The following is an 11,113-nucleotide window of genomic DNA, read 5'->3' as shown; positions in this document are numbered from 1 at the left end:
TACTAAGAGGTGGTGGAAACTGACCTATCCTACCTAAAGGAGGAGGAGAGCCTCTCATTTCACACAACATATTTTGGAGAAGAAAAGAGCAGAGGGACTCCACTTTAGGCCTACTTTGTAACATTAGGATAGGGAGTGTGAGGAGAAGTGTTGAGAAGAGCCGGACTTGTCGGCCCTCTTCTACATTCTACCTCGACGGATACGAGCCACTTGAGTAAGTATGAGATTTCATATATTTGTGAGATATTGGTAACCTCACTCTCTTGTTATCGTTTACGGGATCATCGTTCGTTCTTGTAGCCAATATTCTAGTAGAGGGCCCTTGATAAAGATGGGTAAACCCTACGCACCGCTAGAGTAGTAGTCGATGGTATAAATGTGGTGTTTAGGTCTTAGATTACCTTTGTTTGCCTTGTGCCCTACGGTGTTGCGGGGTAGGCGGCAGGTGTTGAAAGCCATGTCCGTCCTTTGTATTCCCCCACGTTCGGGTATGGTGTAGAGCTATTGGCCGGAGGATCCTGGCAGATCAGGATCAAACCGGTGCCCAAAAAATACGAGTAGTAGCAGAGTTTAACCTCCCTAGACCTTATCCTTAGAGAACCACACTATCCTTAGAGAACCACACTATCCACGCTATTCTCTCTCTTGTTCTTCAGGGTATACTGGCTAGAAGACCGTTACACCTCATTCCTTGAGAAAATATGATACCATGAATACTCTTCAGGTGAGATGCTACAGCGGTATATCCGCGTTTGCGGATTTATTTGTAAACGTTAAGAAATACCAACAGTGGCGAGGAATGGCAGTGCCGGTGCTGGGGAATTTGGTGGAGGAGTGGGAGGAGAGGGTGGTCCTCGCAGCATCGAAATGACGCCGGCGAGACGGGGCTAGCGGAGGAGCTCGCCGCAAATATGGACGGAGGGAAGGAGGAGGGGTAGGAGAGGGAAAGGGGGAGAGAGGAAAGGAGGTGACGCCGGTGAGGAGGAGGTCTGCAGAGGGTGGGATGGGGTGGGGATGCAGGCCGCTAGGCGGAGCAAGGTGAGGGATGACGAAGGCTCTTGTTTTTTTCTCATGATAAAGTGATAGGCTCAGGGCCTTGGGGGTGGAGGGCTCACCGAGTCGTACAGGGATAGACCTCCAAAAGTTAAAAAGGAATGGTAAGACACAGACGTCTGGATAGGGAAGAAAAATTGGATGCTCCGACATATGTTTCAATAATTGATTTTCGATGTTGCAACTATTATTTCTGCATATTTTACGGTGAATGTTGCATGAAATATAGTGTTCATATTGTGGCGAGAACTTTCCTATCCGAGGGTCAAACGATTTAATTAGTTTTTTTCATATTTTTCAATATTGCACCTATATATGTTTTTTAATATTGCACCTATATATTTTCGATATTGTAGATATTTTATTTCAATATTGCAACGGAACGCGCGACAAACCTGAAAGTTAAATATCTCATGCTCAGATAAACCTGGGATCGGATGGTCCAGCACCCCAGCTTGAGATGGCAGGCTCGATCGAGCTCGGCTCACTGACAGCCCTCCCGCAGCCGCTCAGGGCTCACGGCTCACGGCCTCAGGTTCATCTCCTATTCTCCTCTGTTTCTTAGGTAGTGTTTGGATCCAAAGTGCAAAAGGGCAAAAGGGTAAAAATTTTGCCATTTGCCAAAAGTGGCAAAAGTTTTGCCATTAGGGGTTTGGATCCAAATGGCAAAAGTTTTGGCAAAAGTTCATTTAAATCTCTTTTCTCCTTTTTGCCATAGGGTGTTTGGGTCCAAATGGAAAAAAAAGAGCAAATTTTTTGCTGTTTTCTTTTGCTATCTGTTTTTGTTGTTTCCTTTTTGCCATAGGGTGTTTGGGTCCAAATGGAAAAAAAAGAGCAAATTTTTTGCTATTTGCCCTTTTGCCAAAGGATCCAAATAGGCCCTTAAGGTAGTGTTTGGATCCAAAGTGCAAAATGGCAAAAGGGCAAAAATTTTGACATTTGCCAAAAGTGGCAAAAGTTTTGCCATTGGGGGTGTTTGGATCCAAATGGCAAAAGTTTTGGTAAAAGCTCATTTAAACCTCTTTTCTCCTTTTTGCCATAGGGTGTTTGGGTCCAAATGGAAAAAAAAGAGCAAATTTTTTGCTATTTTCTTTTGCTATCTGTTTTTACTGTTTCCTTTTTGCCATAGGGTGTTTGGGTCCAAATGGAAAAAAAAGAGCAAATTTTTTGCTATTTACCCTTTTGCCAAAGGATCCAAACAGGCCCTAAATCCTTTCCCTTCTCTCGGACTCTCTCCTCCCTTGATCTTCCTTCCCTGGCGGCGACGACTAGGCGAGCGGCGGCGACATTTGTCACGACTTCGCCCAGCCCTATGCCGGCAACAAGCATCCACCAGGTATGCCTGTCCCTTCTCTTTCCTTCTGCTGTGCGAGACGGAGCACCCCAAACCCTGAAGTATGGTATTTGTACTCGGATCTGACCATGTCGGTGCTGCTGCTGTGCGAAATTCGAACACCCCGAAACCCTAATTTATGCTATTTTATATTCAGATCTGACCATGTATCTTACCTACTAACTTCGATTATTTTCGTATTCAGGTCTGACCATGTCCTACGTTGGGTGTGCCACTGGTGATCCTGATTCTCGGCATGGCGAAACATTGAGCTATTTAATCCCATGCCTTCCTGAGGTATTATCTATACGCATTTCACTATTCATAGGACTTTGCTAGCTGGATATTGTTTATAACAGACATAAGATCCTTTAGTGCTGCAACTGATCACAGTCCCACTCCGAGTGAATTAGTAGCTTGACTTTGCTCTAACTTCTCTGTGCAAAGACTGGTAACATCACTACCACATTTACATTATTATCTATACAATTTTTATTTGTGAAGGGTAGATAACCACAAATTCTCTGAAATCCTCGGATCAATATTCTCTGAGATTATCGGATCAATACACTTGCCACTATTTTCTCACTTGTCCTAAGTCCTGACATCCAGAGCCTGAGCGTATCCACCAGTAACGAGGCATGTGACTGTTGGTGCTGTTTGATAGTTGATAGAGCTGCACGCTGTGTTTGATAAAAATATACAATGTAGTCAGCACAGCCTACGATCCCCCAGTTGCTGGCTGTCCTCTTTGCTGGTTATCGAGAGGTTCAACTGTGATATCTACGAGGCTTTGCAGAACAGTTATAGCGACAGAACCATCTGAATCTTATAGTTATAAGTTGCTCGTTCTTGAAGTACCAAAAGTCCAAAATTACATTCGTCTTCTCCCTGTGAGTACATATTAAATATATCTTGAAAAATATAGAGTATGCCAAAATCACTTGCCATGAACTTTAAGACTGCCTCTAGGTTCCTTAGAAGGTACAAACTAATAAGACTTTCGCTTTTTATGTTGGCCAATGGGCATAAAGAATGGCAAGCATCATTGAACTCCATTTTCCTCTTGTTTGCGGGATGAAATTTACTTTAGTTAGTCCAGAAGCGGATTTGTTCACAGTTTGTTAGATGCTTGGTCGTTTTTCTCCGGAGCCGAGTTGGTTTTGGTCACAATTTACAAGGGTTGGTCACAGTTGGTTTTGTTCACTTGTGGAGCTAGGGTAGTAATTTCTTGGTCGCTTGTGGAGCTGGGTTAGTCACTCTCTCTTAGTGCACTCTTGTTTGGGTTGTGGTTAAGGGCGCAGACTTGGCGATAGGTAGTAGGTGTTTCTTGTGCTTTGCGATGCCTTGTAACCACCTTGGCTTATGGTGGTAGGTCCTGTGTGACCTCCTGTGTGAGCTTTGCTGCTTGCGCTCCGAGGCTCTTCACAATGCTGTGTCGTTGTACAATTTCTTCATCCACTTAATGAAACACAAGCTCAGGAACGATCTTGAAAAAAAATTAATTCCTTTTCCCTCTTAAGCACAACAACTGTAAAACGCCAAGTACTATTATTGGAACATCATTTTGAGCTGGCCTAATCATGTGAAGCATGCATATTCATGTGAGAAGAATGTAAAAAGTGGTCAGTCTTTTTAGCCTAATGTGAATAAGCAGGTTTGGAGCCTAGTGGAGGCGAACCTGGCCTCAGCAACATCCCCCCTCCCTCTCTCCGCATAGTGCTTGCAATTGGCAGGAACCCTAGACTTACTTACCGGACATGCAGAACAGCGCCAGGGCAGCCCCTCACATGGCAGCAATTGAGGGAAGAATCAACTACTACTGACGAAGAGGTATGGCTATTAGGCAGTTTGGCGACTAGGCTTTAAGAAATAATGATTAGAGAGGCCCAGTCTAACAAATGTGAGAAGAGGTCCTGCTGGACTTCCTGTGTATGCCTTGCTTTCTCTACTCTTGCCTCATCCACTCGCCAAAGCAGCGATGTGGAACCCTTTGTCAGCTTGGCAGTGGCGCAGTGTGGCTCAACACTGCACCTCAGTGGCCAGAGGAAAGTCATGGTTGCTGGAGATTCTGGAGGTGGAGAGGGATGTAGAAGGACACAGGCACGGGTGTGACAGAGCATGGCATGCATGCATCTGTGCTGCACGTCAGTGTATTGGGGATCGCAAGATAAATGTGCGCGAGAAGGTCATGTGTGGTTAGATGAGTCGAGTGGCTGGCTCCCCTGTGAATTGGACCCTTGTTCGATGCTTTGGTTCTGTGATGCTCTAAACCATGCTTTAGCCAAGTTCCTCCGAGCATTTGATTATTCAATCTAGAAAAAAAAATGGTCCTCTCTACTATATTCACTGTTCATGCTTGGTTACCAAGGTTTACATCTGTCTCCAACTGTCAAAACCTCTTGATTCTGTTTGTTTAGGTATTCATGTGTACTATTTGTATCCTATTGCAGCTTGCTATTTGACCTATTTATAACATGCTATTGCACGATTAGCATCTTGCTGTGCATTTTGTTTGATTGACCCAAATGCATAGAAACTCATATCATTGATTGCTCTGATGCAAGTAAGAACAGATATCATAGTAGTTAGTCGGTGGTAGCCATTTGCCTGTTAGTAACTGTCATTTTTTCCCCAGAAAGCCACCAGCAGTTAGGGAAAATTTTCTCTTTGCAACACTCTGCTCAAATTTGTTGACCACTGTTACATTCAATTGCATCAGATACCTATGTAATACACTGCACCTTGTGAGATCATGCAGAGAGCTACCTGGAGGCTGGAGCTTTAATGTTGATATTTCATTTGGTCTTTATTTTGAAATTCTAACCCATGTTTTTGCATGCAGGACATCTGGTGTCATATACATTCCCTAATGCCAATGCGTGCTGCTGCTCGTGCTGCTTGCCTTTCTCGTGCCTTTCAACGTTCCTGGAGATGTTATCCCAACCTCACCTTGACTTGGCCAATGCTTCGCCCGAAGCTACGTTCAGAAGAGCTCACGTGGAATATCGACAGGATTCTGAGAAACCACTTGGGCATTGGCTTGAAGACATTGGAGCTTAATTTAGGTGGTGAATACAGTACCTTTTCTTATGTTGACAGTTGGCTCCAGGCTGCTGTTACACCAGGGATTGAAAACCTCAACCTTATGCTATATAAAAAGTATAACTTCCCATGCTCCCTTTTTTCTGATGGTGTTAGAAAGTCAATTCGGGATCTTCAACTTCACACCTGTGTTTTTCGTCCCACATCTGAACTTGGCCCTTTGAGAAGACTTACAAGCCTGGGTCTGAGTTCGGTTCGTATCACAGGGGATGAATTAGAGTGCCTTCTTTTTAACTCCCTTGCTTTGGAGCAGTTGGACCTCTATAGTTGCAAGGAGATCATTTTCCTGAAGATACCTTGTGTGCTGCAGCAGCTCAGCCACCTGACTGTTGTTGGTTGCTATAGGTTGCAGGTGATAGAATGCAAAGCTCCAAATCTCTCGTATATGGAATATTCCGGAGAAAAGGTAAATCTATCACTTGTACACTCATTGAAAATGAAGAGATTGGACATGCACCATCCGGATGTGATCTGTTATGCTCGTGCTGAGCTTCCATCCATTATGCCAAATCTCGAGACTCTTGAAATTGGTTCAGAAATTGAGGTATAATCTTAAGCCTTTAGGTGCTGCAGTGCAGCGATACATGCATATGACAGTGTTCGTACCCTTTATGTGATTAATCCAAACATTGTGCAGGTGGTTAATACGCCAATGTTGCTTACCAAATTCCTCTACCTCAAGCATCTAACCATTCAGATTGGGGTCAAGACCTTCCCCCAACCATATGATTATTTTTCTCTGGTTTCTTTCTTTGTTTCATCTCCTTCCTTGGAGACTTTGCTCTTGGAGGTAAGGCCCTGTTCGTCCTATCCTTCAAAGATATCTGACCACTTTGTTGGGTATATGGTGTAATTTACTTTTCGTCTTCAGGCAGCTCCGGATGATGTGAAGCATGAATCGGTTTTTGGAAGTTCCTCAGATTTGAGGCAGCTGCCTGAACACCAACACAACTGCCTCAAGATTGTGGAGATCAGAGGGTTTAGCTCTGCAAAGAGCTTGGTTGAGCTAACATGTTGCATTGTCAAGAACGCAGTCTCACTTGAGCGTCTTATATTGGACATCCTTCCTTATCCTGAGAGGTGCTTTGGGGAAGCTAATATAACTTGCTGGCCCATTAGCAATGCTGCGCTCGAGGAAGCATCTAGAATGGTGGCGGCGATAAAAATGTATATTGAAGATAAAGTTGCACCTACAACTGAGCTGATTGTTCTGGAGCCTTGCGCACGGTGCCATCCCCGTTGACGGTACTGCAGATCAAATAGCAGCCCGTAAAATGCTGATGTCTGGAGGGTGGTAGATGGCGTAAGCTATCGCGATTGTGCCATGTGTGACCGTTTTAATTTAATCTTAATGAACTATGCTTTTTTTATTGGATAAGTTATGTTAAGTGTATATGTATTCTCACTTCAAGTTCGGTTGATGTCGTAATTTATTGTAATTGCACCATGTGTACTTGTTTAATGAACCACGCCTTGGTTATTGGATAAGTTGCGTTAAATGTGCAATATATTGTCAATTTAATTTAGTTACGAATAAATCATGATTTGTTTCTTGAAAGATATAATTCAAGCCGATGGAGGCTTCCAAATTTCATTCATGAAACAGTAGCCGGTGATACAAAGACGCGTGGGGGTACGATGTCTCGCCGTGGAGGGACCTAGGGGTTTGTTGGGCCTTGGGCCTTTACTTCATCAGCAGGAGGCATTCAATTCAACACTAATCAAGTTATGGTATTCTAAAATATTCTCTTGATATTTGATTGAATATCATGAAGACGAGACACCCTGCATTTTCACACTAATCAAGATGATCTCCATATTGTTTCAAGATTGGCTCCGCTGCTCTTTCGTGTTTGGCCCCAGGGTGTTGCAACATTAAGCAGCCCTTGTTTCTTCAGAATCATTCAGGAGGGCATACATGGATCTGGGCTTTTCCAAAATACACGTGCTCCTTGATCTGCATGCCACCGATTACAAAAAAAGCTGCACACAAAACAGTACGGGGATCCGTAAGAATTTTTCTGAGATAGGCAAGCTTTTGAACAGAGTATCCAGTTCACACGAGGGCTTTGAAAAGTTACAAAATTGTTAAAACATTATATGGCTGCAGCTATCTCCAGCAAGCATAGTACCTTTGCTGCTTCAGTGCCTACCCCTACAGTGGGCCACTTCCCTTCCACAGGGTGACTCCCTATGCTAATTGCTCGTCAGGTAAGGTTGGATTGCAGATTTTCTCGTGTTAGAAGCTTGGAAACGTCCTTGCTTCAAGCTACAGCCGTCTGATTTCCACCAACCCAATACTGCTTTACAGCATACAGGATCTTCTCGCGCATGAGGGGGCCATCCTCGTGATCGACCATCTTTGTGTTCCACCTCATGCCCTGAGCAAGGCTATTCACCTTAATCAAAACATCGACATCGTCCCGCATTATGACGGCACCTTCTGGCCTCAAGATGCGGTCCATTTCCAAGAGAATGTCTTCCATGCTGCACCTATTGTTGGTTTCAACAAATAAAATAGATCAACAGTCAGCACAGGATATTAGAGCAATTAATTCACTATATAAGGCAAGAGTAGCTTACTTGTTCTTGTACAAGGTGAAAAGACCACTAGCATGGATAAGATCATATGTCCTTGGATAAGTAGAGAAAGCCTCACACCTGGCATACATTGTGTCAAATTGTAGGTTCATGCTCACTAGAACCCAACTTTTGTGAGTACACAATTTGAGTGTGAAATGCCATACCAGTCATGGTATATGCCGATCAATCCTCGCTCATACACAGCCCCCAGGGTAGGCATCTTCGCAATGGTTGGCACAACATTCATCACCCAAGATTTCGGGGACTCTATCGCAGCAGCGAATCCCCCAAAGCCTGCATTCATGTCCATTATATTTCTGTATCTACCAGTAAGTAAATATTTGTTCACAGTGCTATAATCCTTCACATGCTTCTTCCACATTTTATTGTCTTTTTGAAAGGCCTCAGATGAAACCCCTGGAATAAAACCATTAGCAATTCTTGGAGGAACTGCATGAAGCCTGCCTGGGAAGGGCTTGATTGCTCCTCCAGCTAATTCAGTATCATCTTTTACATCTGGAAGGGGTGTCACACAGGCCTTCATCTTCTTGTACCTGATATAGCAGCAGCAAGTGAAAATTAGGAACAAAAAGGAATTATAAAACTGATTGATGTCGCTAGCACTTAGCAAAATTACATGAATAGCATACCAGACATCATCTGGGTTTGTTGATTCACACATCTGCACAGTGGATTCGTCTTGCCTAGAAGGACAAGACTCAGTGTTTACCCTTTTCCTCCATATTGCCATCTCACCCTTCTCTGAGACTTTTTCCCAACATAGAAGGTTAGCAATTTCCTCTATTCTGTTCTGCTCTGCTTCAAGATCCTTCTTTGTGCGCTGCCAACCCTTATAATTCACGTTCCAATTAATTGGAGGACCAGACAGAACCCAGTAGCCACCAGGCCTTAGAACCCTATCAACTTCCATCATGTACATTCCATCTGCGAAATGAGAAAATGAATGAGTTGTAAAATAAAATGTGTAAAACATAGCATGAAAATTCAAAGTATTAATCGTAACAAATGTTTGCTCTGATGCAGAATATGAAAGGATGCACAGTTAGGCTCACCATTTGCTCCCCATGGAATCAAACACCTGGAACAATGTGCCATGTCAAAGGCCCTCGATGGATAAGGAAGTTTTATTGTACCAAGAACACCAATAACAGCAGGGACACCTCTCTCCAGGGCAAACTGCACTTGTGCCTCATGCGAATCTCTTGGTGCAAATGACATGGCCAAGACATTCCTCTTCAACAAATATGCTCCCCAACTGGCTACCTGAAATAGTTTAGTGTGTTAAGACATGGACTAGACTTTGTAACCTAGCTTGGCTTAATATGCACTTTGACATTTCCTCTTACCCCGCAACCAGTGTCAAGTGCAGTCCTGACAGTTCCATTGGCGATTGGAATGACTGATGCCAGCTGATCAATGTACTTATCTGCTCCTTGAGGAAATTGTGTCCCTCCACCAGGGAATCTGAACACATTGCCCTCATATTGAACCCAGTTCTGGATGGCTTTCTCGACTGTCAAGCTCTTATATGGGCAATTTGCGAAAGGAACATAGTCCCGACTCTTCGGCCATGGGAACGGAGCCACATATCCCTTGGGCGGTGGTATCAAACAGTGCAGCTTTTCCTTCTGTGGCGGGCAGTGCCTCTCCCTGTAGTTCATGTTCTCCCGAGGGAACTTCATCGCCCTGTTCTGATCTTGACAAGGGGTATAATCCGTGTATCGATCAGGGCATGGCTTGAACTTCTTCACCGGCGAAACAAGATCACTGGAGCTGCTGCCAGATTTAGAATGGTGTGTGTCGAAGCTGAGGTTCGGCAAGACGGTGCAGTCCGTGCGCTTTGTGATCTCCAGCGCGATGCTGTCCCCCTTGCCAAACCCGCTCTTCTGCCATGCTCCGAGGATGTAGAAGAAGCAGCATATGCCAATGACTATGCATAGGGACACCGTGCTCCTGGTCCTATTGTCGACGGAGCTCGCCTTCACAGCCATGGCTTACCCTGAGGAATTAGACATTAAAGAAGACAACTTTTTTTTACCAACTATGAAGTAGTAGGAGAAAGATTGGCAACCAGGATTAAACTAAATCAAGAAATTTCCTCTGACACGACCATGGGCAGTACTAATATACGAAAGCCGTGGTATTCATCTATCGCATCAGCGCGCCCTAACCACCGAACTTTACCAAAATTGTAAATGCCGTCAGATCCCTAGTTGCCAAGACGAGAACGAAGCCTGTAAAGAATGAACAATGCCAGTAACACGGTCTCCACAGCAAATCATTCATCGCATTGCGGGTTTAGCTAAAAGCATCCAAAGACGCCCCAACGGCGACAGCAGCGGATCTTGGCAACGAGCACGAAGAAGGCATCTACAAGAAGTGGGGAGCAAAGGAGACGACGGCTCACCGGGTGGATCCAGGACAGAGGGCGCAGCCTCCTACGCGAACGCCAGCTTCGGCGGCGGCTGCGAAATCTGAGGCTTTGGCCGGGGGTTTTTCAGGCTGTGGGTTTCTGCGATTTTTCAGAGGCGGCGGAGTGCGGGTTCCCCCACCCGGCGGCTTTTACAGTTCGGCTCGCACTCCCCTTCTTCCTCCACCGACGGACGAACAGTGCCCGCGCCGTAGAGGGGGGTGAGATGGCCGGATGGGGATTGGGGAGAATCGTGAAGAAGTATTTAGCGCGGGCTTTCGGAGATAATAAAGCGGAAAAGGGGTTAAAAACTCGAGCTTTCGAAGGAGCCGTTCCGTGCGGGGATGGAGATGTAGGGCGGCGGGGTCTGGGCGGGTATAGGGTATGTTTGGAACAACGCCTAAGGCCCCACAGCCTAACATTAGCAGGTTGCCACACATGTAGCGTGCCTAAGTTGCTTCATCTTAATCCTGTGTTTGGTTCGTTGCCACGCCTAACGTTAGGCGTACGTGGGAAAAGTGTGGCAGCCGTTTGGACTGCTACCACAACTCAAGTTAGGCAAATCAGTACATGTGTAGTAGCTGTTTGATTCGCTGTCTAATTTCGTT

The 11,113-nt window shown here is 44.9% G+C and overlaps 2 protein-coding genes across 4 annotated transcripts; one reads left to right on the top strand and one right to left on the bottom strand.

The window, feature by feature from the left end:
* Positions 1-2,561: 2,561 nt before the first annotated feature.
* Positions 2,562-6,971, top strand: LOC112883178 (putative F-box/FBD/LRR-repeat protein At3g49030). Of its 2 annotated transcripts, none has more exons than XM_025948434.1 (4): positions 2,562-2,683; positions 5,232-6,035; positions 6,129-6,281; positions 6,363-6,938. In XM_025948434.1, the coding sequence occupies exons 1-4, from the start codon at positions 2,600-2,602 to the stop codon at positions 6,732-6,734; spliced, it is 1,413 nt and encodes a 470-aa protein (XP_025804219.1). In that variant the 5' UTR covers positions 2,562-2,599; the 3' UTR covers positions 6,735-6,938. The 2 variants fall into 2 exon arrangements, with proteins under 2 accessions (XP_025804219.1, XP_025804220.1); XM_025948435.1 differs by lacking the exon at positions 2,562-2,683 and adding an exon at positions 2,867-4,219 and having other exon boundaries at positions 6,363-6,971.
* Positions 6,972-7,316: 345 nt separating this feature from the next.
* Positions 7,317-10,853, bottom strand: LOC112882769 (probable methyltransferase PMT2). 2 transcript variants are annotated; one of them, XR_003226707.1, is made up of 8 exons: positions 10,503-10,853; positions 9,442-10,094; positions 9,148-9,358; positions 8,725-9,019; positions 8,239-8,628; positions 8,075-8,152; positions 7,624-7,984; positions 7,317-7,474 (listed from the first exon to the last, which is right to left on the bottom strand). XR_003226707.1 is itself a non-coding variant. In XM_025947917.1 (7 exons), exons 2-7 carry the CDS (start codon positions 10,084-10,086, stop codon positions 7,756-7,758), a joined length of 1,848 nt encoding a protein of 615 aa, XP_025803702.1. In that variant the 5' UTR covers positions 10,087-10,094; positions 10,503-10,853; the 3' UTR covers positions 7,490-7,755. The 2 variants fall into 2 exon arrangements, 1 of the variants encoding a protein (XP_025803702.1); XM_025947917.1 differs by lacking the exon at positions 7,317-7,474 and having other exon boundaries at positions 7,490-7,984.
* Positions 10,854-11,113: the final 260 nt, after the last annotated feature.

Source organism: Panicum hallii, chromosome 2, assembly GCF_002211085.1.
Source record: "Panicum hallii strain FIL2 chromosome 2, PHallii_v3.1, whole genome shotgun sequence".
NCBI classification, from domain to species: Eukaryota; Viridiplantae; Streptophyta; class Magnoliopsida; order Poales; family Poaceae; genus Panicum; species Panicum hallii.
This window is presented reverse-complemented; position numbering and strand designations above follow the sequence as displayed.